Here is a 26,357-nt window from a genome sequence, read left to right as displayed (position 1 = left end):
TCCTTTAATTCTTGATAGCATTGTGACAATTTTCTGTAGCAGTCAAACTTAACTAAATCCATTCCCTATTCCTGATTTAGGCATAGGTAAGAAAACATTGGATAATCGTAAGTTCTTGTTTAAAACTAAATGACTTAAATGTGTTCATTTTTGTTTCTTTCCATGGTAATATCAAGTTAACCACTTTGGTATGAAAAAATTATGTGAAGGCTTTTCTTTCCAGAATGGAATTATCACTGGCGTTTATCCTGCTAGCCCATCTAGCTGGCTTATTGTAGTTGTGGGTGTGATGTCAACAATGTATGCCAAAATTGATCCTTCTTTAGGAATAATAGCTAAAATCAACCGAACACTTGATACAACGTAAGTAGACTGAAAAGTTACTGTTCCTTTAAAGGAAATTCAGTTTTATTTGTAGCTACTCTTAAAGATAATCCTGTTAAAGTGTATCAGCTTTTGAACAGTATGTTTGTGGCAGAGTAAGCTGAATAAGCAGATGTGAGAGGGTATGGAATAGGCAGGTTGTTGTACCAGTATTACTACATTGTTTTCGGAGTATTTGGGAAGCATATTTGGCAACTTCAGTGGCCTTTGATCTTGCTGCATGCGAGAGTGTTTGGAAAGGAGTTTATGAAAAAGGGCTAAAGCTTGTGTAATGCCTACCTGTAGTACCATTAGACTTAGGTTTACAATATTAGGTTCTCTTTGTAACTTAAACTGACATTAACTGGTACATGCTGGCTTTTGTTTTAAATAGTGGCTATATGTCAAACCAAACACAGAACATCGTGAGTGGAATACTTTTTGGCACAGGGCTTTGGGTTGCCCTTATTGTCACAATGCGCTACTCCCTAAAAATGCTGCTCTCCTATCATGGTTGGATGTTTGCTGAACATGGCAAACTTTCTACAGGCACCAAGTTTTGGATGGTAAGGATATATTGTCTTCTTGTTTCATCTTAACTTCTATCTGATCTGTCTTCAAAGCCGTAAAAGAGAAAATTTTGTAGGTTTTTCCTTGCTTGTGTTTTTTGTGTTGTAGGACAGAAGGCTATTAGGTAGATATTTATACTAATTACTGTCATCCTTCTGATGCTATAATTAAACTATTCAGGATGGCCTTGTAGAAGGAAGAGTAAACACTTCAAGAATAACTTCTAAATCTGCCAACGCCTTGGGACTGTGTGACTCAAATACCTACTTTTTCTCTGTGTGCAAGTACAGCTTAAAGAACTTGGGCTGCAGCACCAAATAATCTTGTTCTCCCCAGAAAGTGCTACCCCAATTCTTTGTTGAAATGTTAGAATTTCTAGTCATCCAGTCTGAAATTAATCTTGAAGAAAATAACATTGAACGTCCTTTCAATTGATTTAGTGATATGCCTCCAAAATGAGTTGAAGAAAAAGCATAAGGTAGGTAGTTTCTTGTGCAGTTTTCACACAAGGATAAGATGAGTGTCATCTGGCTCCTGTTGATTATTGTGGTGCTTTGGAAAAAGATCCTTAAAGGATTTTATAGATATCAAGTGAGGAAATGTACATATAGATGCTCCAAGAGATGAAGTGGGATTTTTATTATTTGGACTCAATTGTTTCAACTCACTGTTGCCAGTATTCTTGTAAAAATAAATAACTTAAGTGCCCTGCTACAATAAAATTAGTCTCTGCAGCCTCAAAAATTAACTGATCTGTGTTAGACTAACAACATATCATGATTCATTATGAAATATGTTCAAGAACAGGTATCCAGAATGGTACATTAAAATAGAATTTAATGTTCATCTGTTACAAATGGAATTTCTAATTGATAGTTTCTCCTGGAAGCGGTATCAGGAGCCTCATGACTCGAATTTGTACATAACAGGCTCTGAATGGTAAGGCTTTTTGTCAAGTGCTTGAAGCTGTAGCTGTCTGGGTTTTCAGCATGTCCTACCAAATAGATATTTTAAAGCTGTTAATATTGCCTTATCAACCTTAAACATTATGAACTGTAATACTACTTACCATGCTTTGTTGCGTTTTGTACTTCTAAATTTTTGTTTGTTATATATGTTGCCTATGTATTGTGTTGTGTATTACATAGTTTTAAAATACAGAACACTGTGAAGGTGTATGCCCAATAGTATCTCATCTATACTTAATATGAAGCTCTATTTCAATACCTTATTCTTTCTTTAGATAGCCCCAATCAGAGAGGATTGTTTCCCTAGTAAAACAGTGCCAACTACCTTAGCTTTCTAGATTTTTATTATCCTTTAATATTGTGTGATTTTCTGGAGGGGTTTTCCTGTTATGTTTTGTTTCTTAGCTGATTATCAGCATGAAAAAAGCTATCCTGAATCTACTGTCTTCTGTCATGCAGATCAAAAACATGAGCTCTGATTTTAGTCACAGTACGAAGTGGTTTTCAGGCTGATTGGAAGTCTAGTGGCACTTTTATGAACATATTTCAACTTCTAAAGTCAAATTTCCTGTACCAGGATTAGGGGAAAGATCCAAGTATTAGCTGCCGTTAAAAAAAAAAAAAAGTTAAACAATAATAATCTGTGAACAAATGCAACACATGCTAGAATGAGATTATTTACTGTGTCTGCATATGAAATCAGAGATGTAATTAAGCATGCGTGTCTGACAGATCACTTTATCAGTCTCAAACTGTTACAAACTCTTTACTACAAGTTTACCTAAGAGATAAATACTGTGAAATGTGTTTGCTGTTTTTGTCAGTTGAGCAGGTACTCTCTGTCTGAAGAGAATTTCAGCCTTTCCTGCCTTAAGAGCTCTAGAATAAAATTGTCTCCAAGTACGGAATTAGATTTCGTTATGAAAAGCTGAAGTCTTTTTCTCACTTGGCTTCAAATTTATCTTGTCATGAAGAACAGCTAGATTTCCTTGGGCTGATCTCTGTGGTGCATCCATGTACATCTGACAGCTTTCTGATAAAGATCTGTTTGCAGGGACGTCTTTGTTGCTGGTAATACTCTGCAATTCTTAATAGTTTTGTGCTGAATGAAACAACCTCCTTTAGCTGTGCTGACCAAAGAAATTGAAAGGGGGGAAAAACTCTACATTTTAACAAGTAGTTTTGTCAGTTAGGTGGAGATTTAAGGGAGAAGTTTTAGGAATTTAGTAGTGAAATTACATCCTCTGTTTTCTTCTGTCTTTATTTGCCTGTATACAATATACAGTGCAGTATCTTGGACCAAGACTGGACCATGACAATAAAGGTTCCACTGGGTTGTTGATGTAATACTTGACCTTACTTTCATGCTGAAATAAGGTGATAATGGCAAAATCCTTTCATGCGTAGCCTAGAAGTTGCATGATCCAGACTTTCAGCCTAGTGCGTGTCACAGCAGAGAAGTAGCCATAGACAGAAATGCTGCTTCTGTCTTGCATCTCCCATGGAAAACAGGAGATGCTGTAATATCTGAAGCTAAGACAGGAACTGTAATTTCTGGCTTTTTTGTTTTGTTGGGGTTTTTTTTGGTTTGGTGTTTTTTTGTTTTTTGTAACACAAACACTGAATATAACACTGGCATGCTTGAACAATCTGGTGTGTTCAAATCATGTAGTAGATTACCCAAGACAGAGAAGAGAATAGCTTGAAGAGACTCTCTGTGATATTAATACTATTACTGATGTTGAGCTATAACTTTGGAAAATATTAAACCATAATTACAAAGTGTAAGTATTATTTTTAAAGGTGACTTGAGTTATCTAGGATCTTTAGCTGAGTGATGGGCTTCATAATGATTCCTGTTTTGAAGCACAATATTTTTGTGGTATCTACTATATAGTAAAAGAGCAATAGGTAGACTTGCTGTTTTAATCTTTGCAGAGGGAAATGTATGAAGAAAAGAAGTGCTAAGTAACTCTGTCTTTATTTTCTGTTGAGATCAAGGGGTGTCATAAACACCAGTACTGCTGAATGACCAGAAGATTGTCTAGAAGGTCAGGAATGACTATGGCTGTCTTTCTCTTCCATTGACATGTTGTTTAGCCTTTAAAAGTTAGCTTATGTCAGTGACTCTTTTATTTGTGAAACAATGATAAATATGATAGCTTTCTAAATTTAGTACAGTATAATTTACCAGTAAAAAGAACTATGAGTGACATTACATTTTATTACTCTGTCATTTTTCTTTTGTTGAACCTAATAATTTGAGGTGTGTATTTTGTTTATGGTTTTTCTTCAGACACTTGTAAAACTCTTCTCAGGACGTAAGCCCATGTTATACAGTTTCCAGACATCTTTACCACGATTGCCAGTTCCAGCTGTTAAAGACACAGTCAATAGGGTGTGTACGTTCATGAATTCATTTTCTGTGTTAACATTGAATCCATATTTAGATGCCCTTGCAGACCTTTTGCCATGTCTTATAGAAGTATTGCATGATGGCGTTAATACGGTGTAATGGATTAAAAATTCTGCATAGAAATTAAAATAAAGGCTATGACAAACTACTGAAACTGGTGACAATTTGAAGCTGACATAATTTGTATTGGGTGAATTATGCTAGTCTGTTCATGTAAGAGTATGTAACAAAGTGTGATTTCCAGGGCTTTTGAAAAATACCGGTTTTATCGTCCACAATTTAAGCATGTGTGTTTTATGATGCAAAACCTTATAGCAAAGTGTGTAAGTAGGACAGTATGTCACAGAAACTGAAGGTTTGATTTTTAAAGACAGAAAAAAAAAAATCTCTGCCTGATACTGAAGGAGGAGTATGTCTTCCCCTTTTGAGTGGAAAATGTGTCTTTAGAAAAGTAACCTCTTCCACTTGTGATTTGCTGTCAAATGTCTGTAAAAATATCTCATGTTTGTAGTTTGCAGGCAGATGTTTAGAAGAGTGTATACTCTTATTTTAACAACATGATATTTGCAACCTTACAAATTGAATCTGAAGTTATAGATATTCTATATATAGGATTTTTGTCTACTGTTCAGCTGCTTTGCATAGGAATGATGAGAAGCCACGTATTAGTTACGGTACTGATGCTGATTCTTCTCCTGTATTCTAGTATCTTGAATCAGTTCGGCCACTTATGGATAATGAAGAGTTCAGAAGAATGGAGGGTCTTGCCAAAGATTTTGCATTTAATTTGGGACCAAGACTTCAGTGGTATTTGAAGTTAAAATCCTGGTGGGCTACAAACTATGTGAGTAGATAGATAGGAGGCTCAACTGTTCAAATGACATAGCTTAATTTGTTCCCTGTGACCTCTTTTGGCTTAACTTTCATTCTTTCTTAAATGGAAAAGAAGGCAATTGAAACTTCTTAACATTTTTATAAAGAACATTGGAGACCACCTGATTTGCACAGAAATAATTAGTGTGATTTGGTAGACAAACAGCGTGGTGAGTGGAACTTGAAAGAATGAATCCTCATTTTGTGTTTGTTATTCTGGAGTTAGGTGATTTAGCTTTTGCTGTTATGGTTGCTTTTGAGGTTCTTTCATTCACTTGTTAAGCTTTATAACTCAACAATGGTCCTGGCTACCCGGGTAGTTTAGAAGAGTGATTTAGTACAACTTTTTTTTTGCTGTAGAGCAGCTAAAGCATATAGAAGAGAAATAAAGAATTGTATTAATAAGTTTGGTTGTGTTTTGATGTGTTTTTTTTAACCAAAAAGAAAACTTAAACCCCAACATCATAGTAAGAACTGTAATATAATTCCTTCCTGATATATTATCTACCCAGTAGCCTAAGCTGCGCTACAGCATCCTGGCAAAGGCTGCAAAACATTCAGGAGATCTGATACATTTTAAATATTATCTGAAGATGATGACTTCTTCAGAAGCTTATCAGAGAGCTGAATTTAGTTCTCACCTCTATTTTTTTTTTTTTTTTTTTTTTCCTTCTGTTTTCCCTAAGGTTTAATACAAATGCGAGGGTTTTTTGTTTCTTTTTTAAGTAAGGGGGCAAGCCAGCAGTTTCCTTCCTGCTTGGAGTCATTAACATAGAAGATACAAACTGTGGAAATTGAGATTTTGCTGCTTTTGTTTTCCTTCCTGCTACAGGTTAGTGATTGGTGGGAAGAGTATATCTACCTTAGAGGACGTGGACCGATTATGGTTAATAGTAACTATTTTGCAATGGTAGGTAAATACCATAAACACCTTATATGTCAAAGCAGCATTGTAAAATTTCTGTCAGGTATCTTATTTCGTGATAACTTTCTGTTTACAAATCCATTGCCATTGCGTATGTGACCTTTGTTTTTCTTTCTTGTAGTACAACTTGCAGCCAGTGTTTTCAAGTACAGTGCTATCTTAATAATAAACTTAGAACATCTGCCATTAGGCAAGCTCATGCAGTAATGACTTATACAGCTTTGTGCTTAGTGCAACAAGCAATCTTTCAAAAGCTCCTTGTAAAACTTGATGAGTAGTACAATTCAACAAGGTGTGTGCTCATATCCATAAATGCCTGTACAGGAAGTAAAATTGTAAAAAAAAAAAACAAACCCTAAAATTAAAAGCAAAAAGAGGAAATAGGGTAGCCTTGGATTCAAGTTTTAGGTAGCATTTTCTTTTCTACTGGGATGATTAACAGCTATTGTGTACGTCTTAGGACTGATGTTGTTTAAGGAGATTGTGACTGTTGAAGAAGCTGAAGTTTCAAGTCATCAACTCACTGCACTAGTGCGCTTCATATGTTTTAAAGCCTTTCCTGTATTGACCAGAATAAACTTTAAGAATGTAGATGGGAAGTACTGTCAGTATTATTATTATTATTATTATTTTAAATGTAGTCTGGTAATCATTAACTTATGATTCTTACGTACTTTACAGGACTTCCTGTATTTATCTCCCACAACCCTGCAGACAGCTAGAGCTGGTAATGTTATCCATGCCATCCTGCTCTATCGGAAAAAACTGGACAGACAAGAAATCAAGCCAGTATGTATATCAGTTTAAATGGCTTTTCATCTTTTTCCAGTGTGGTCTGGAAGAAGTTGATCAGTTTTCAGAACAGGAGAGCAGAGAAATGTCTTATTGTCAGGACTACATGTAAGATGTAACTAAATTTGTGGTCCTGAACATCTTGGTTATCTCTTGACTTGCACATGGACAGAAACTACCAACTGTCAAAACCAGAGGATTCTGTTATGCCAACTAATTGCAGTATTTGAAATTAACATATGTATTTGCCCAAAAGACAAACACAGGCTTGTACTTCATATGTTAAGTATTCCCTGTAACAGATATTATTGATGTATGCTAAGCATGTCATTGTACTTCTGAGCCACTGAAGTTGAAAAGTTTGTGGTATCACGTAGTTGTGAGGACAAGAGGTGGTTGGGACAGAGGACTGGACCTTGAGGCCAGGAATGGGCCAGTGGCAGCCTAAGTACAGATAGTAATAAAATACTGTGGTGTGCTAATTTTGAGGTAGCAAAGGTGATCCCATTCTGAATCTCAGGGTGAATCCCATTCTGAATTTCTGTTCTGTCCACTGGCTATGTGTTGTAGCGAACTAATATTGTGGAAACAATTAAGTAGTTTTGTTCAAGGTTGTAGCAGAGATGTGATTAATTGTATGTAACTACAAATCTGAGAAATGTGGACTTTTGTTCCTACACAGATCAGAATAGCTTTAAAAGACAAAATTGAGGGGTAATGTGTGCTGTGTATGTAAGTTTTGCATCCAGACAGGCCATTGAGAGCTTATTGAATTTCAGACACTAGCTGGCTTCAGTAATCTCTCCTGAAGACTTTTGGTAGGCGGGAAGAAATTACAGCTACTGGAATGTCAGTGGAGTGTTCCACATGTAGTTCAAGGAAAGACAAGGAACAGCAGGGAAAAAAAAATGCTAAATTTATGTATTACAAATCTTACTGTTCTACAGCATGTCTTTAACCAGATCCTGGTTTTTTTCTTTCCTTCTTAATTTGCTAATTGTGTATTCAAAATTACATTTTGATGTACGTTTGTGGTACAGATTCTTCTGCTGGGATCTACTGTTCCACTCTGCTCAGCTCAGTGGGAACGGATGTTTAATACCTCCCGTATACCAGGAGAGGAATCAGGTAAGCAGAGCCAGCTGATGAGAATAAATATCTTAATTTAATTCAGTTTTGGGGGTATTTTCTGCTAAAATACTATTTTTCCAGATAAGGATCCAGCAGACACAAGCACGCACCAATACTGTGTTCCAATACTCAGGAAGTAATAAGTACATAGATGTTTTTCATTTTAGGGTGATTTAGAAACTTCTTCAGTGTTTTTTGTCTTTTCCTTTAGTTAAACTAAAAACTAACAAACAAACTGTTGTTTGCCCTGTGTTTTTGATTTATAAACAACCTTTACTTTTCTTCATTCTCTTCTTTCAGGATCCTTTGATATCCATGTTTTTATCTTTGCAAAAGTTGTGTTCTCTTATCTCAACCACTTTAAAATCTTGCTTGCTTGATTTTGCCTTTTTCCTTTTAGCTTATGATTTATAGCATCACAATGTGTTCTTCTCAATATGAACGTTCAACACTAGTTGTTTACCTGGTTTAGAGGCAGGTATAGTCTTAGTCCTGTCAAGATTTTCAATGCCACTGTTACATTCACATTTTGTATGCGCTGTAAGACATCAGCTAAGTGAAATCACCTGTAACAAGGACTGTGTCTAAAACATTCTCTGTAACACATTAAGAAAATACATACTCTAGGTTTTGTTAGTTCCTGCCTTGCCCAACTCCCAGCAATGTTCTGATTATCTTAAGCTGTCAGTAACAAAGTTCTCACATTTTAATATTGAATAGCGGGACAAATCTGTTGACTTACAGAAGGGTCATTTTCACTTGAGTCTGTTCCTGCAACTTCTGCTTATTGGGGGAGACTAAGGGTTTGTTTACATGATCACAAGCTATCATGTTAGCTCAGTCAAAAAAAAAAAAACAACAACAAATTGTATCTGTAAGTGACAGTTCGTATACACTTTCTCACTGTACATGTACATATGGTCTCATTGCATGCATTCATTAACACTGCGTATAGAATCATAGAATGGTGTGGGTTGGAAGGGACCTTCAAAGGTCATCTAGTCCAACCCCCCTGCAAGGAGCAGGGACATCTTCAACTAGATCAGGTTGCTCAGAGCCTCATCCAGTCTGGCCTTGAACGTTTCCAGGGATGGGGTATAGACAATAAGCATTTCACTTAAAGGTTCACCATGGGTTTCTCCACAAGGTAGACTCCAAAGATGTCCATCAGCTTACCCTAAATTTTCCACACTCAATTTTGTTTTTATGATCTTTAATATTAAAAGTGGCTGCTTTGTTGATTAAGATTTCCCCCCTGCCCCTGAGTTTTGTCACTGTAAAAGGAGACAGATTGCATCTAGAAACGCTAACATTTGTAGTCAGCAAGTGGAAGAAAACATTGCTATCCATGTTCTTGTTCTTTGAGAAGCAAACCAATAATTTCACAGCAGATTTGTGTGGAGACTTCTGTTGCACTTTCGTCAAAAGCCAGTTAGATGCTGAAGAGCCTCTTAGAACTGAGTTCACATGTTTATCCAACACTGCATCATTGTGGAAGTATCAGAACGAAATACAGCATTTAGTAGAGTTATCCTGACAGTCATGATTAGTGCAGAGAACAATTACTAAGAATTTGGAATGACAGAGGTTATTGGTTAGTCATCTCAATTGGGACTGTACATATGGGCTGTCACTTGAAGATAGGATATATGTATTTTTTTATTTAACTTTCTTTGAGAGCTGTAACTCACTCTTATGCTTCAAGCTGCCTTTGACTATGTTAGTCCCACTCAGCTACAGAATAAAAAACATTAAGAGTTTCTGAACAAACACAGGGATGTGCCCACTCTTCCCTGCTGGAGTTCTGACATTTGCTACACTGTATGAAGTTGGATAAGCCAGGGGAAGTGGCACTGGGGAGTGGATAAAGCAGTAAGTGCACCTGTCAGATCTGGATTTTACTCTCAGTTCTGTGGCTGGCCTTTGGTAGATTATTGAGGAATTATTTCCCAGCTATGCCTCAGCTTCCTTTATCTGCAAAGTGGAGAAAAACATCCCTGATCATGAACCAGCTTAAGTAGACTAGCAAGTTTTAAAATCTCTATTAGACAAATGTAGTATATGAGCTACTGTTATTTATTCAAGCATTGAAAGTGCTGCCCTTGCTCTTTCCCTGTCCTCAGTAAAATTAAAGGTATGAACTGTTTGCATTTAGCTTTGGATTTGGTGTTCTCTTAGTCTGAAATGAGTTTTGTACAGAAAGTGTAGAAGTGACCCATTCCAAGTATAACAGCTGATTAAAATACATCCTGTGTATTATCTTCATGGTTCTCCTCAGTTTCTCCTGCTTAAAGCCTTTAAATTAAAGTACAGTCAGCATCATGAAATTACCTTATTTTCCTCCTAAGCACTTCGTATTTCCTATTTTAGTTTTTCATTGTTTCTGTTTTTCTAAAGGAAAATAACTTTTGTTAGTCTGTATATGGGTAAGTGAGTTATAAAGACTTTTTTCACATTCTCATGAGTAGCTTGATTTCTTGCCCCTGATTTTAATTATATTTTAAGTATTCCATGTATGTTGCAGTTCCTAAAGGAGCAGCATATTTAAAAAAAAAAAAATTCTGTAGCATGTCTTCATGTTAATTAGTGGTAAAATCTTAATGAACATTGTATTCTGTCACTTGAACAGTTGTTTAATCTTCATGTCTTTTAGGAAAAAAACCCCACACTATGAAGTGAACTACTTCTTTTAAGCAGGGAAGAGCCTTTATGTCTTTACGTTCACATTTTTTTAATAGGCAACCCATGCTGCATGTTACATGCATCTTCAGGTGTACATAAATGACTACTTGGACTGACAAGAGAGAGGAAAGGATTTTTTTTTTTGTATTACAACAAATCTGTTTTCCAGGTGCATAAATCTGTATTTAGGCCCATAAGTACGGTGTCTGAAAGGTGATTACCAGGGCTTAACAACTGTTGTGAAGTCAGTTGTTGATGTAGATGACTAATGATTGCTCTTTTACTTTTTATACTCAATAAATTGTCTTTTTTTTTTCTTTTTTTTTTTTTTCTATGGACACATCATGTATATGAGACAAATACTTGGGGTGTCCTGACTCAGGTTGGGATTGTAGAAAAAGTTACCTGACCAGCTGATTGCTTTACTACTTCTTTTCACCACTCTGTGAGGTTTCTCCTCAATTCACAACCCGTTGTGTTAATGTACTTGACAGTTGGAGTGACGCTTCTGCTAGTCCTAGCCCTTTTATCATGGGCATCCTATCTCTGGCAGAAATGCAAAGTCAGTAGCCAAAGCATGATTAGCCTAAAACTGCTTCTGATCAGTAGATGGAGCATACCTACCAAAACTTTATGCATAGCTGAGAGCACCCAAAGTATAGAATCTTTCCTGGTACAAAGTTTCTCAGACCTCTCAGAATCGTAACTTTTAAGCTCAGTCCTGATTTTTGACATTGTCTTCACCATCTCGGTCATGGATCTTTTCAGATTCATAGAAATATAGCAGTTCTTTAGTGTAGTGAAGAAATTCCATTAACAGTTTTCATCAATTGAGGGCTTTTCCTGGCTGCTTTAGAAATCCTCATCTGTGGTTTGATACAATGCCTTCATGACTATGTTCAGGCTTATCCCAATTAAGCCATATAAATAATAAAGTGAGGAAAATGTGTGGCCTAGGTTTCTGCTTCAGTGACTTCCATAACACTACACTTTTTGGCCATAGATAAAGTATTCATTCTGGATCTGCCAGGATAAATCTGAAAAAAAAGCTTTTGGTACTAAATTTGGGCTCTTTTAAGACTCCCCACAGATGGTACTCTGAGTTGTCTATCAGTTGAATGCAGATGATTTAGAAGTACCTTTCCTCAGACGTGTAGTGTGTTCTTTCACTGACTGCTTAATCAGACTACACTGCTAGTGCTCACTTTACAGGTACATAAATGCAGACTTAGTTGTTTAATATTGGCCTCCAGTGTGGAAACTGGTGGTGCTATATATCCAAAAGATTATAAAACCTGGGTATTTGACTGTTTTGTGCAAGAGTCTTTGTGTTGAAATAACATGGGCGAGGGGTTTATTCCATGCTATTTTTTACTTCGTTAAAATAAATAAGCTCTGGCTAAGCTGACGGTGCATGCAGTACATTTGATGTTATTTAGTGCATTGGTGTTTTGAGACCTCAGCTTTATTTTCTTATAAATGATTGCAATTCTAGATACTCTCCAGCATGTGAAAGACAGCAAACACATTGTTGTGTATCATAAGGGCCGTTATTTCAAAGTGTGGCTGTACCATGATGGTAGACTGTTGAAACCTCGAGAAATTGAACAGCAGATGCAAAGAATTCTTGATGATGATTCAGAGCCTCAGGCTGGTGAAGAGAAACTAGCAGCTCTTACTGCAGGAGACAGGTATGGTGGTAATTATTTTAAAAATTAATTTTAATATTTAGAAATAGTTGCATAACATACTAATTGAATATTGGCTTTAGGGTTTTAAAAAAAGTTTGCAATCAGTTGATTATACTTTGATCACTGATTTTGTATATTGCTAACATGCAGCAGCTCTTCAGTCATTTGTAACTACATGGAGATAAAAGTAATTTTGCAGTAGCAACCCTGTATACAAATTACCTGTACTTCACTGGAGACGTTTGGTTTGATTGTGGTTATCATGAAAGTGGTAATTGCAAGCTTTACAGTATTACACATTGAACTACTCAAGTGCTATATCTGCTCTGGGATTCACTGACGTTTTGAAGACTATCTTAAAAATTAAGATTGAGAAGGTGAATTCCGTAACTGTTACTCCATATTCATGACTTGTACGTACAAAATAGTTGTATGTACTCAGTTGGTTCTAGGTACAAGGTCATTGAATTCAATTAAATTGTGACAAACCTAGTTCAATCTGTCTAGTTGGTTCTAGACAAGGGAGAGAAAGAGTGTGGATTTTGATATACTTTCGGACTAGGAGTCCTTCCTTTTTCTCACTTTCTACTTTAAAACAAACTGAAGTTTTTTTCATTGTGAAAACCACATAAACTTATAAATAAATGTGGTGTAGCCATACTGAAATTACAATGTTTAGAATTTCTTTAACTTCAGATCCGTTTCAGGCATCTACCATGGAACTCTTTATTGACAGCTGTCCAGACTCAGATTTAGTGTTACAACAATGGATATTAATGTCTCTTGATAATTTTCAGTATTATTACTATTTTCTTCTTCCATATAATAGACTTTTTCTTTTGTTCAGTTATAAACCTAGATACTGCACATTATAAACCTAGGTATTCTGCATATTGCATACTGCAGAAATGTTGAATTTCTGAGGATTAAGCTTCACGTGTGTGATGACAATGTAATCCTAGGAACCAATTTAACATGTATATGTACTTTCAGAACTTTTCACTGCTGATATAGTTTAAATGCAATGAAAGTAGTTGCTTCAAATTTGGGAAAAGTAGGAGGAAAGTCTCATAGTTATCTTAAGGGTGATAAAACATTGACAAATTCACGTAATCTGACTATAAATCAAATTCTTTTTGCAGAGTACCCTGGGCTAAAGCTCGACAGGCTTATTTTAGCCGTGGAAAGAACAAACAGTCCTTAGATGCTATTGAAAAAGCAGCATTTTTTGTGTCATTGGATGACATCGAGCAAGGGTACAGTAAAGAAGATCCAGTGAGGTCACTGGATGTGTATGCAAAATCCTTAATACATGGCAGATGTTATGACAGGTACAGTATTTACTGAGTGGAAAATGCCTTCTCTTTTTTAGAATTTTGCTAATTCAGATGGCTAATACATATCAATTAGTGACTTTATAAGCTGATAAGTTTCATAGAATAAGAGAGTGATTTGGATTGGAAGGGACCTTCAAAGATCATCTAGTCTACCTCCCTTGCCATGGGCAGGGACATCTTTCCCTACATCAGATTGCTCAAAATCCTGTCCAACCTGACCTTGAACACTGCCTATGATGGGGCATCCAAAACTTCTCTGGGAAACCTATCCCAGTGTTTCACCACCCTCATTGTAAAAAAGAAAAAAAAAATCTCCCTTACAATGAATCCAAATCTACCCTCTTTCAATTTGTTTCAACCGTTGGCCCCTGTCCTGTCACTAAAGGCCCTGGTATAAAGTCTTTCTCAGTCTTTCTTATAAGCCCTCTTTATATATTGAAAGGCTACAAGAAGATGTCCCAGAGCCTTGTCTTCTCCAGACCGGACAACCCCAACTCTCAGCTTTTCTTCACAGGAGAGGTGCTCCAGCCCTCTGACCATTTTCATGGCTTTCCTCTGGACCCGCTCTGATGAGTCCATGTCTGTCTTGTACTAGGAGCCTCAGAGCTGTATGCAGTACTCTGGGTGGGGTTTCATAAGAGCAGAGTGGAGGATGAGAATTCCCTCCATTCAACCTGCCAGCCACACTGCTTCTTATGCAGCCCAGGATGTGGTTGACTTTCTGGGCTATGAGCGCGCGTTGCCAGCTCATGTCCAGCTTTTCATTCACCAGTAGCCCAAGTCCTTCTCTGCAGTGCTGATCAATTCATTAATTCCCCCAGTCTGTATTGATGCCGGGGGGGCATCCCCCCAGTCTGTATTGATTGCTGTGACTCGGGTGCAGGATCTTGCAGATTTGAATTTCTATTTAAAACAATGTCTGTTTATTTAAATAAACTATTTTTTTGAAAGCCAAGAACTAGTACCTTTGAATGTGAATTTTTGAGAGAGGTGAAGTTACAGTATAAAAATGCTTTGGAAATGTACAAAACCATAAGGAAATCTTTATTTCTTTTGTAGGTGGTTTGATAAAACATTCACTCTTATAGTATTCAAAAATGGTAGAATAGGTCTGAATGCAGAGCACTCTTGGGCAGATGCTCCAATTGTTGGACACCTGTGGGAGGTAAGTATTTAGTACACAAAGTTAACACAGAAGATAATGTGATATGGACTGTGCAACAGTCCTGAAGATCAGCAGTTACTATCAGTCCCTTGCTTTCATGTTACTGATGAGTGATTATGGTCCTGTGTCTACAGTGACTATGGAATTAAAAAGAAAAAAAAACAACCTTGCTTAAAAGAAAAGGTTGCTGTCCTTTAAATTAAAGGTCGTTATTGCATTTTAGTGAGCATAGATGTCTTCACAGAAAAGTGATACAGCTCCATATCTCACTTTCTATTGATATTCTAAACCAATAGATTGTTGCCTCTTTGATATGGCATTGTATTTTGCATATATACATGGCTTCTGAGGCACTTAAGCTTCTTTCTGCTACAAAAATCCCACACTTACTTTCAAAATTTAAAGAAATGGTACAGAGTTTAACTTTTCCTCTAAAGCCATTGTTTGATGAGATGCAGATTGATGTAATGTTTAAACTCTCTTGTATTTATTTGCAATGAATTGAATAAGTGCACTTTTTGTCAGGTTTGTTCATCATGAGATTAGCTTATTACTTGAAATCTTATTCAATACTTTTCTTTTCCTTTTTGAATCTTAAACCCGTAAACAGTTTCATAACTAAATGACTCAAAGCTATTTCATAAACATTAGCTAATTCTGATTTCATTATGTATTTGTACAAATGTGTCACAGGTCTGACTGATGCACAAAGTAACTTCCTGATTTTATTATATGGCTATTCCATGTGTGAAAGAACAAAAAATCCTCACTGCATTCTCTAATCAGGGAAGAAAGAAGGTCAAACTGGTTTGAGAGGGACTTGACAGTGCAGTTCAGAATAGCTCAATGGAAGAGAGTTACTTTGCTTTCTTTCAATGAATGATGTTATGTGCTTCGTTCAGTTCATATCTCTGTGCTTACTACTAGTTGGTTCACTTTGTGATAAGAATTAATATTACTAAAATAAACTAAGTAGGATTTAATTTCCTCGAAAGTTATATGTTGTTAGCTCTTTATAGATTGTCTATTTTTAGAATCATAGAATCATAGAATGGTTAGGGTTGGAAGGGATCTTCAAAGGTCATCTGGTCCAACCCCCCTGCAAGAAGCAGGGACATCTCCAACCAGATCAGGTTGCTCAGAAATAGATTAAGCTTTATTTCATAGTTGGCCTGTTCTGACGACTAAGTGAGAAAATTAAATTAAAATAAGAGATTAGAAATATGTATGTAGAACATGCAATAGATTTTTGTCAAGCTTTTTCTTTCCATATTAAGCAGATTCAAATCTAGAAATAATTCTGTATTTTTTAATTTTTTTACAGTGAGGATGTTATTTGAAATCTTGTAAGACAGAGCCTATTTTGTCTGTTGTTCAAGTTGTATTGTTCATCATGGAAACATTCTGCTTCCCCACCCAAGAGCTCTCGTGCACATATAAAACAAACTGCAAATTTCAGTGGGATGCAAATCTTCAAAATTATTGAATTCTTGCAGAGATATGTAGTTACTCTGAAGTAAACAGTTTCCTGCTGAACAAGTTTTGACAGATAACAAACTTGCAGAAATTCTCTAGAGTCTAAATTGAACAAAGGTTGTGAAATATAAGGCTCTTAAGACTGACTTTTTTACTATAACTTTGAGGCAGATTTTTAAATGAAATATTTTTATTAATACAGTAGCATCTAACAAAATGCACCAGTGTAATTGAACAGCTCTTTGTGCATATCTGGTATTCTTCCCACTCAGAATAGAAGTAAAAATGCCTTAAAATAAGAGGTAAAAGAGAGGGCTTCACTTGCAGCCACTTTCTATTTTGCTATGTACTGAAAATGCGTTATATTGATTTCACAATGAAATCCTAATTCCACAGCAATATGTAATGTGTTGCAATTCTGAAGAAGTGTAATTCTTTGCAGAATGTAATGGCAACTGAGTACCTTGAACTGGGCTATTCAGAAGATGGGCATTGCAAAGGAGATACCAATCAAAATATTCCTCTTCCTACCAAACTACAGTGGGAAATTCCAGAAGAAGTAAGTACAGAACAACTATACTTACTGAGTAAGTAAGGAAGAAACTCCTCTTTCCCTGAGCAAGCTTATCGTTTAAGTAGTTACTGATAACCCTATAAATCAGCTTTAAATTCCTTTGAGTCCTGTAAAAATTGTATTTCACGTGTGGATATTACTCAGCTTACTTGAAAAGATATCAGGGTTTTTTTAACATCACTCTTTAAAATTCTGGCCAGGAAATGCAAGCTTTTTACTAGAAACTTTCTCAATTGGCAACATGTCAAAACTAAGCGGCCACCTATTTTAAATAGTAACTGTATTAAAATGAAGTTTAAGTTGCTGAGATTTCATTACTATTGTCACAACAAATGCTCTTGTGTAATAGTTCCTTGAGATTAGCTTTCTGTCTTGTGTTCAAAATTCTGTATACATGTCTAAAGGTTTGATTTTTGCCTGAGTTCAAGACAAACTGTCATCACCTATGTGGATTTTAATTTTGAATAAAAAGGGTAATGGTTGCTGGTATGTGTAATTAAGCATGTATGGCAGATTGGAAGCCAAACGACTATTGCCATTCTGTCTCTGTGGTTCATTCTCTTATATCCTAGTGATCTGAACAGTCTTCATGCTGGTGGTTTTTTGAAGTGTAATTTTTGGACTCCAGATGTGTATTGGCTTAAAACTTTTTTTAATTAGCTTTTTGAATTTTAACTTTCTGGCAAAGATAGCTCCTGTTCTTTCTCTAAAGGGAGATTATTTAGATAATGATGTCCCTGGCATGCATAAAGGCAATGTTTCTTATTTATCAGTTAAAAATACTTGCACTTTTTCAACATTTCTCTCATGCTATCGAATGCATGCATATGCACATATGTGCATATAGGTGTTTATTCATTTATTTATGTATTTTAGTGTCAAGAAGTGATTGAGAGGTCTCTGAGTACAGCCGTAGCTCTGGCAGATGATGTGGACTTCTATTCATTTTTCTTTGATGCTTTTGGGAAGGGACTAATAAAGAAAGCAAAAACCAGCCCTGATGCCTTCGTACAACTTGCTCTGCAGCTTGCTCACTACCGGGTAAGAACAGACTGTTTCTGCCTTATAGCGTCTCATTAAATTGAGTATAGCATGTTTGTGATTAAAACATGCCTGTGTAAAGTACTTGAATCTTGCACTGCTTGTGCAAGGTTATTAAAGACATTCAATGGAAATTGGTGCAAACCTCAACAGATTACTAGCTGGAAATTAATTGTCCAATGGTTGGCATATTGACACTTGTGCAAACTTTTCTGCTTAGTTAGTTTATCCCTAGGCATTTTTGGAAGTAGATATAAAACTTCTAGTAGCTCTATTTGTACTCTGAACAGTGTTATACTCTAAACAATGTTATGCTTGTCTTTTAGTTTGAAGTCACCCTTAATTCAGTAGTCATGCATGCTCCCTAACAGGATAAACAGAAATGCCTGCCTGTGTTTTCTTCTGTTAGTTCACCTTTTCTGTAACATGCTTTCAGAAAACACCAGTGTAGCAACATGCATGGGTTTTTTTTTTTTTTGTTTTCTAGTTGTCACAGTTGAGATACTAGTCTACTTTTTTTTTTTTTTTTTAAAGTAATTCCAAATGGGTTTTCAAAGCATCCAGATTTTCTCTCTGCTATGACCACTTAGTCTTTCTTACCATTGGTTAGGGTAGCTACATGGCAAACAGTTTGATTACCCACCCACCTCTTTTATTTTGAACACTCATCCTCTTAAACTAAAACCAAATAGTATTTCATGATCTATTCTGATGTATACTTTAGACAGGTAAGAGTTGCTAACATGTTAGATAAACTTCATTTGGCAACTTTTGATCTGTAGATTGTGCACATCTACAGGAAGCGTGGAAGCCACACTTCCTGGATTTTGCAGTGTGTTTTAAATTCTTGCATTCTTGAAAATCCCCACACTGGCATGCGTCTCCACGGTATTAAACTTTTAACTGAAAATACTTTTAAGGGTGTTACAGTTCTCTCAGTTACTTAGCACAGCTGTGTCAATTAGGAAGCCACTGAACTTTCAAATAGGTTTTTGTCGCTTTTAAATCAGCTTCTGTAATAAACTGAAGAAGACTGAATATAAAACACAGAGGGTTTGGTTGTTCTATTAGCCTTTATCAAATCGTGCTACTAATCTTATTTTTGCCTTTATTATATTTAGGTAAGATTGCTAATGGTGGGCTACTAAAACTTAATGTTGAGTTTAGTTTATGGAGCAATTTATATCCTGTGTGCTTACCTTGAACTGTTAATTAAGAAAGAGGGACAAAGTCTGGGTAAACCTTTAAGTTCTTTTTTTTTTTTTTTTTTTTTTTTTCCCTTTTGAAGGACATGGGCAAATTTTCTTTAACATATGAAGCCTCTATGACACGCTTGTTCAGAGAAGGCAGGACTGAAACTGTTCGTTCGTGTACTGTTGAATCATGTAATTTTGTTCGAGCCATGGAAGACCCCACTGAAAGTGTAAGTTTATGGTGTTGTTGCCTTATACGATCCATAAGGCACAGGAGTTATCACTAGATATTGGTATAAATTCCTAAATAGTTTTTAAACACTCAGAGTGATGCCTTTGTTTTTTTAGGAAGGAAGTGCAGCATAAGGTAATTGTCTACGTTTTCTGTCCGTATGGCAGAAATTCAAGGCTATACCAAAAGAGAATGGCAGTAACTTAGCCAAATATGCCATTTCTTACAGTTCCTGAACTCCAGAAAACTGAGATGACTTGTGAAATTTTTGTGATTTGTAAAACTCAAACATAAATTTATAAAACAAATAATTTTATACCATTAGACTTTCTTTTCTGAGAGGGAAGCAAGTATTATTTACAGGAAATAAGTAGTTTCTCTTACATGTTGATTTCAGTGGGCTTTTAAATCTTTCTTGTGATATTCTGATTAGCAAACAGAGGAAAAGATTTGGAAAACTTGGATGATACTCGTTAAAATGTTTGCTGTCAAAATGGAAGAATGGAGGGCGGTCAGCTTGAGGGCTGTCTGTTCTTTAATCCACTGCTGCTCACAGTTTCCACAGATGCAGTTGATGGAATAAATCACTACATTTGTAGGTTTTGCTAAGCTGAAGGTGATTTCTAGTTCTTCAGAGTTAATAAAAATTTGACCTGAAAAAGAGGATTTTGTTAAATAGGAATGTACTGAAGGCACTGCATTCAGGCCTGAGTAACAGCTGCATGGGTAGAAGTTCTAATGTTCCAGCTTTTCTTAAATCATATTGAGATTTGCTGTTCTATAACTTCTTAAGACCAATGTTTCTAGAAAGTAAATATACAATAATGTAGTAAAGTCAAGTAAACGTAGTTAAAGTCAAGTGAACTTGACTTGTAATCATGTTTGATTCTGGGATTAGATCACACTTAAAATACAAATTTGTTTTCATTATGTACTGTTTACAGCAGGTAATAGTTGACATTTGCTAACACCAGAAATGGAATACATGAGATTGAAGAGCCAGAGGATACGAGTATTTGGTGTTAGTTGCATCCGTTGTCTTGTACTTGACCCTTAAGTGCTCTAGGTTTGAGAGCTGTTTCTGTAACTTAGTTTCTGCATCTCTATCCTTCAACCCAGTTCACTCAACTGATTTTTCTTCATCTTTTTTTCATTGTTAGAATGAAAATAAGCTGAAGTTCTTTCGGCATGCTGCTGCCAAACATCAGCATTTATATCGTCTTGCTATGACTGGTGCTGGCATTGACCGCCACTTGTTCTGCCTTTATGTTGTGTCCAAGTACCTTGCTGTAGATTCTCCTTTCCTTAAGGAAGTAAGTGACTTTTATTGATAACTACTAACTACAGTAAATAATCCTTTGCTTACTTAGTGTTTTGTGGTATCTACTGATATACTTGTAAAACTCTGGTTTTCCTAAGAAAAAAAAAAAAGGTAAGAGTTTAGCTAGCATTGCTTAACATCTGCTTGTAGCTTACAAGTGAATTTCATTCTGCTTTATGTATACACACTTATTAATAGAACTACAGTAATGCTTTCTGTGAGCTTTGTAGTAAAATAAATGTTATTAAGGATTGCAAGAAAGCTGTAGTCAGTATTAGAGGAAAAATATTGGTTGCTTGTGGTTTTTACATATTTTCAAGGCAGCACAACAGAGGCTGTGTGTTTTCACTCAAGAATGTTGTTTTGGAAGTGTGACAAAATCACTTTCCTTTAAGTTAGTGTGAGTTAAAGAAGCTGTGTACTGCACTTTTTTTTTAAAAATGCACAATATTAATGTCACCATTTATTACCATGACAAATGCTTTATTACTTAAACTAGATTTTAAGGTCGGGTTTTATAAAAGTAGTAATATCACACTTGTTCATGTTTTCTGATTAATAAAAGATATGTTCCAGCTTGCCTCCAAATTAAGCTACTCACATTTGTCTGCCTGCCCTCCGAAATGTGAGTAGTGGCTAAGTCAAGAATAAAACAACTTTCTACAGCTACTGCAGACTTTGAAGATAAATGTGTACTGTTAGATATTTTACAAGCTTCTGACTTGATGCAGTATCTTACTGGGAAGTGAATATGGTCGTTAATGATCTTGTTAATAAGACCTGCTACACAGAATTTACCAGACTATAGATGAGATTTGTCTGTTTTGAAATAGCATTTCCATTTTCTCGCACGACATCCTTCTCTCTAAACTAGAGAGACATGGGTTTGATGGACGGACCACTCGGTGGATAAGGAGTTGGCTGGATGGCCGCACTCAGAGAGTGGTGGTCAACGGCTCAATGTCCAGGTGTAGACCGGTCACGAGTGGCGTCCCTCAGGGGTCCGTGCTGGGCCCGGCCCTGTTCAACATCTTTGTCGGCGACATGGACAATGGGATAGAGTGCACCCTCAGCAAGTTCGCCGACGACACCAAGTTGTGTGGTGCCGTCGACAGGCTGGAAGGGAGGGATGCCATCCAGAGGGACCTTGACAGGCTGGAGAGGTGGGCCCGTGCCAACCTCATGAAGTTCAACCAGGCCAAGTGCAAGGTCCTGCACCTTGGTCATGGCAATCCCAGGCACAAATACAGGCTGGGCGGGGAATGGATTGAGAGCAGCCCTGAGGAGAAGGACTTGGGAGTGCTGGTGGACGAGAAGCTCAACATGAGCAGGCAATGCGCCCTTGCGGCCCAGAAGGCCAACCGCATCCTGGGCTGCATCAAGAGAAGCGTGGCCAGCAGGTCGAGGGAGGTGATTCTCCCCCTCTACTCTGCCCTGGTGAGACCCCATGTGGAGTACGGTGTCCAGTTCTGGAGCCCCCAGCACAAGAAGGACATGGACCAATTGGAGAAGGTCCAGAGGAGGGCCACGAAGATGATAAAAGGGCTGGAGCACCTCTCTTATGAGGACAGGCTGAGAGAGTTGGGGCTGTTCAGCCTGCAGAAGAGGAGTCTCCTGGGAGACCTGATAGCGGTCTTCCAGTACCTCAAGGGGGCCTACAAGAAAGATGGGGAAAGGCTGTTTAGTAGGGCCTGTTGCGATAGGACGAGAGGTAATGGTTTTAAAATAGAGGGGGGTAGATTTAGATTAGAAATTAGGAAAAAATTTTTTACGATGCAGGTTATAGAACACTGGAACAGGTTGCCCAGAAAGGTGGTGGAGGCCCCATCCCTGGAAGCGTTCAAGGCCAGGCTGGATGAGGCTCTGAGCAACCTGACCTAGTCAGGGATGTCCCTGCTCCTTGCAGGGGGTTTGGACTAGATGACCTTTGAAGGTCCCTTCCAACCCTAACCATTCTATGATTCTATGATTGAAAGAACTTTTTTTGTCTGAGGAATTGATATTGTGACCTCGTATGTTAATGGTCTGTATATCAGGACAAGTTCACCTGTTTCTTTTAACCTTCTTAATTATTAATTCTATTGACATGGGAATGTATATTATTTATTGCTTTAATTGCCTTAATATTGCTCTATTGAGGCTTTCTAACTTATCTTGACTAGTTTTTGAGAAAGTTGCATGTTGTTAAACAGCGTGTTATACTTGTTTGCGTCTCTTTCATATCTAATAAAGGTTTTGTCAGAGCCTTGGAGGCTGTCAACGAGTCAGACACCACAGCAACACATTGATCTAAAGAAGAACCCTGAGATGTTGTCCTGTGGTGGAGGATTTGGACCTGTATGTTTGCTAAATACAAGTACCCATTTAAAAACAGTTTTATTTTGAATATGTCAGTCTAAAACTTTCAGATCTGTAATACCTTAATGTTGCACATCAAGGGTGCAACACATGCTTTTAAATGCATGTGTTTAATGCTTTCCTGTGACGTGAATGTGCTCAGAAAAATCTACATCACCTTTTTCTCATATCCTGTTACAAGAATGGATTATTCTTAAGGAAATGATTGTCACATTGCCTATGCCTAGAGCTTCTGTACATCAGGCTATTGTTACAGTGACAAATGCTTTATTACTTAAACTAGATTTTAATATTGAGATTTGTGAAAGTAATTATACTTGTTCTTTGTATTTCCTGATTAATTAAAAAATTAAGTTGCTCACATTGTTCTGCTTTCCCTCCTAAGTGTGAATAGTGGCTAAGTCAAGAATAAAACCATGTTCTACAGCTTCTGTAGACTTTCAAGAAACTAGTGTATTGTTAAAGATTTAACAAGCTTGTGATTCGCTGTAGTATTTTACCAGGAACATGGTAATTGAACATGGCCATTGATTATGATATTGTTGTTAACAAGATCTGATAAGCAGACTTTATGGGTCTATACACTTAGATTTATCTGTTTTCAAAAATCATTTCTATTGGAAAAACAATGGGAGGGATCACAGGACTACTCTTTGCCACACAGAAACTAGGATGACAAGTACAGTGTATTTTGGCTGGTTTGTCAAGCTGGAAGTTGGTTTTTGTGGGTTTTTTATTTATTTCTTCATTTTTCTGATACAGTTTTCAGTAGTTCTTCAAGTAGGAATGAGTTTCAATTGCAGTATCAAACAAGCCTAGCTATTGCAATGCTGCTCATTCATGAGAAACTGGCTTGCTCCAGCAGATTATAAAGTCAGCATTTAGAATCCCTGAAAAGGAGTAGTCTGACAATAAAATAAATTTTTGGCTGCAGGAACTTCTAATGCTTTTTTTCCCCTTTGTTTTTGTTAATACTACATTAACTGCTCCCTTTTTACTATTTCTTCATTCTTTTAATTCTTTTCCATCAGTTGTCTGCTTTCCAAATAACTCTGCTTACATTTCCCGTCATAGTTTCTTGTGTCCTTACAAAAACTATGCTTTGGTTTGCTGGAGTAGCCCAGAGATTCAGTATATCAGGCTTTCTGTGTGTGTGGTGTTTGTTGGTTTGGGGAATTTTTTTTTTTTTTTAATTTTTTTTTTTTTAAGTATTCTGTAGCATGCATATAGCCCTGTAGACTAACAGAGATAAGACTATCAGGCTGCTTAGCAGCAGTGGCAGCAAAGAGCTTGACAGTTGTGATCCTTTGAGTTAGGAATGAGAGGAAAGATGGCAGCAGCAGAACAGTCTGTGCTTATTAGACATACTTTAAATACAACATCAGACTGAAACTTGGGACAGTTAATGCTTCTAATGTTGAAATCAGACCAGAGCTCTGCTCATGAGTGTTCAGAATCGTATCTTTGCTGTAGGGTTGGATGGCTTTGCCTTTGGGCAAGTTTCTGTAACACAAGGCTTATATACTCCATATCTATATACTGTATTTGTTTACATCTGCAGAGTGGTCCCATGAAACAGGATGTTTAGGTATACAACTGAACTATTTTATTCCGTTCTACTTAAGCACTGAAGCTGTGTAGCTGCTTAGGACCAGACTTTGATAGGAGAAGGTCTTTGGACAAGTATTCTATTCCAAAATACTAAAGCTGGGAAATACTACATGATATATTAAGAAAATATTAATTCCACACACTTCAGATTAGACTAGAATTGTTTCCTTAAGTGGAATCGCTCTTCAGAAATGATGCATTAAATGTGGAAGCTTAATTTTTGTTTGAGGAGAAATTGCAATTAATTTTTAAAACTACACACTAAGAATTATGTAATTATGTATAAGATAACTTAGGAATGGAAGGAAAAAGTAGTAGTTTAGAACTTGGTTTTCTCTTCTTTCTTCCCCTAGGTGGCTGATGATGGTTATGGTGTTTCTTATATTATCTTGGGTGAAAATTCCTTCCATTTCCATGTCTCCAGCAAAATATCTTGTTCTGAGACGGTAAGGATCAGTTCTCTCCTATGTTGTAATAAATGCATTATGATATCTGCTTATAAAACTGTTCTACTCATTGTCTAAAAAAAATTAGTAGGATTTGCAACATACAGTTATGTGTTTTTTCTTTCTCAACGTATGCTGTTTTGTTGTGTGGGCTCTTTTTTTTGTCTCTGCTTCTGTAAATTTAATAGCTTTATAAACCAAGGAAACCAGATTCTGTTTCACTTATGCTTCCAAGCACAAAGAAAGCATGTGGCCCAGTCATCTTCACACACATGTAGTTCCCTGGAACTCATGTAAAATTACTCGTATTTGTCCCATAAACACTAAGATAGGGGTCTTCTGATTTTTTTAATTACAGTTTTGCTTTCATTTGTCTCTGGCTGCAGTTGTAAAGACAGAGTAAAATGTATGCTCCCTATTCTTTAAGTCTTCTTGGTTTAAATAATACTGAAAGAAGCTGGCCTAAAAGTTGCAATCTGTGATTAAGAAACATAATTAATAAAAATTTGTTAGAATAACACTCAATATTAGAATGTGGTAGATGTCATCTATTCAATATCCTGCTGTTGCTGAGGCCTACTTTGAGTGACCTTCAATTCATCCTTCCCCTTGAGATTTTTATGACTTTAATAAGCATGCAGAGTTTGTTCAGGATTACATAGCTGAACTAGTTTTCCTCTTTTGACCTTAACTTGTCAGAGATCTTGGTGCCTTTGGTTAATCATTAAAGATTAGGAAATACAACTTTGTTTTTTTCATAGTTCAGGTTGTTATTCAGATGCCTGTTAGCTTGTACTGTAAATTTCCCTGTATTTTTTACTTACTGAAGTCAAGTGTTTCAGTGCCAAATGATTCAGGATTCTGATAGTAACTCAAATATAAAATGTTTTTCTGCTCCTTCAGAGCTTCTAAGTCATTAGTCATATACTTTCTGAACATTCTTTTCTGAAAAATCAGCTTTTGGAAAAGCTTGTATAAAAAGCAAGCCTGAAACCCAGCTATTATGAAGTAACAGAAAGCTATAGATGCATCTGATTTCAAAAGGAGTTTATCTCAATTCTGTCTATAGGAAAGTAAATGCGTAATGAAGAACTCATTAGTCAGAATAGCATAAACCTGGATTATTTCTGTAGCATTGTAATTTTTGTGGTTTATATTCTGCATTTTATGGTAAAATACATGCCCAAATTTT

The 26,357-nt window shown here is 36.5% G+C and overlaps 1 protein-coding gene across 6 annotated transcripts in view; it reads left to right on the top strand.

Moving 5' to 3' along the window:
* CPT1A (carnitine palmitoyltransferase 1A) overlaps positions 1-26,357 on the top strand; it is a 41,240-nt gene that overhangs the window by 11,147 nt on the left and 3,736 nt on the right. For 3 of the 6 annotated variants that reach the window (XM_086748357.1, XM_086748355.1, XM_086748356.1), the window contains 16 exons: positions 224-363; positions 758-929; positions 4,198-4,299; positions 5,024-5,161; positions 6,023-6,100; positions 6,797-6,904; positions 7,948-8,035; positions 12,216-12,411; positions 13,554-13,742; positions 14,808-14,913; positions 16,832-16,948; positions 17,840-18,004; positions 19,293-19,427; positions 20,590-20,742; positions 22,983-23,087; positions 25,073-25,165. In XM_086748357.1, the coding sequence (XP_086604483.1) occupies positions 224-363; positions 758-929; positions 4,198-4,299; positions 5,024-5,161; positions 6,023-6,100; positions 6,797-6,904; positions 7,948-8,035; positions 12,216-12,411; positions 13,554-13,742; positions 14,808-14,913; positions 16,832-16,948; positions 17,840-18,004; positions 19,293-19,427; positions 20,590-20,742; positions 22,983-23,087; positions 25,073-25,165 (2,085 nt within the window). Of the gene's footprint in view, positions 1-176; positions 364-757; positions 930-1,810; positions 1,873-4,197; positions 4,300-5,023; positions 5,162-6,022; positions 6,101-6,796; positions 6,905-7,947; positions 8,036-12,215; positions 12,412-13,553; positions 13,743-14,807; positions 14,914-16,831; positions 16,949-17,839; positions 18,005-19,292; positions 19,428-20,589; positions 20,743-22,982; positions 23,088-25,072; positions 25,166-26,357 lie in introns of those variants that run through there. The other 3 variants (XM_086748359.1, XM_086748358.1, XM_086748360.1) reach the window with 3 other exon arrangements.

This window comes from Chlamydotis macqueenii, chromosome 5 (assembly GCF_036417535.1).
Source record: "Chlamydotis macqueenii isolate bChlMac1 chromosome 5, bChlMac1.mat, whole genome shotgun sequence".
NCBI lineage: Eukaryota > Metazoa > Chordata > Aves > Otidiformes > Otididae > Chlamydotis > Chlamydotis macqueenii.
The sequence above is the reverse complement of the archived record's forward strand: the minus strand, read 5'-3'. Positions and strand labels throughout refer to the sequence as shown.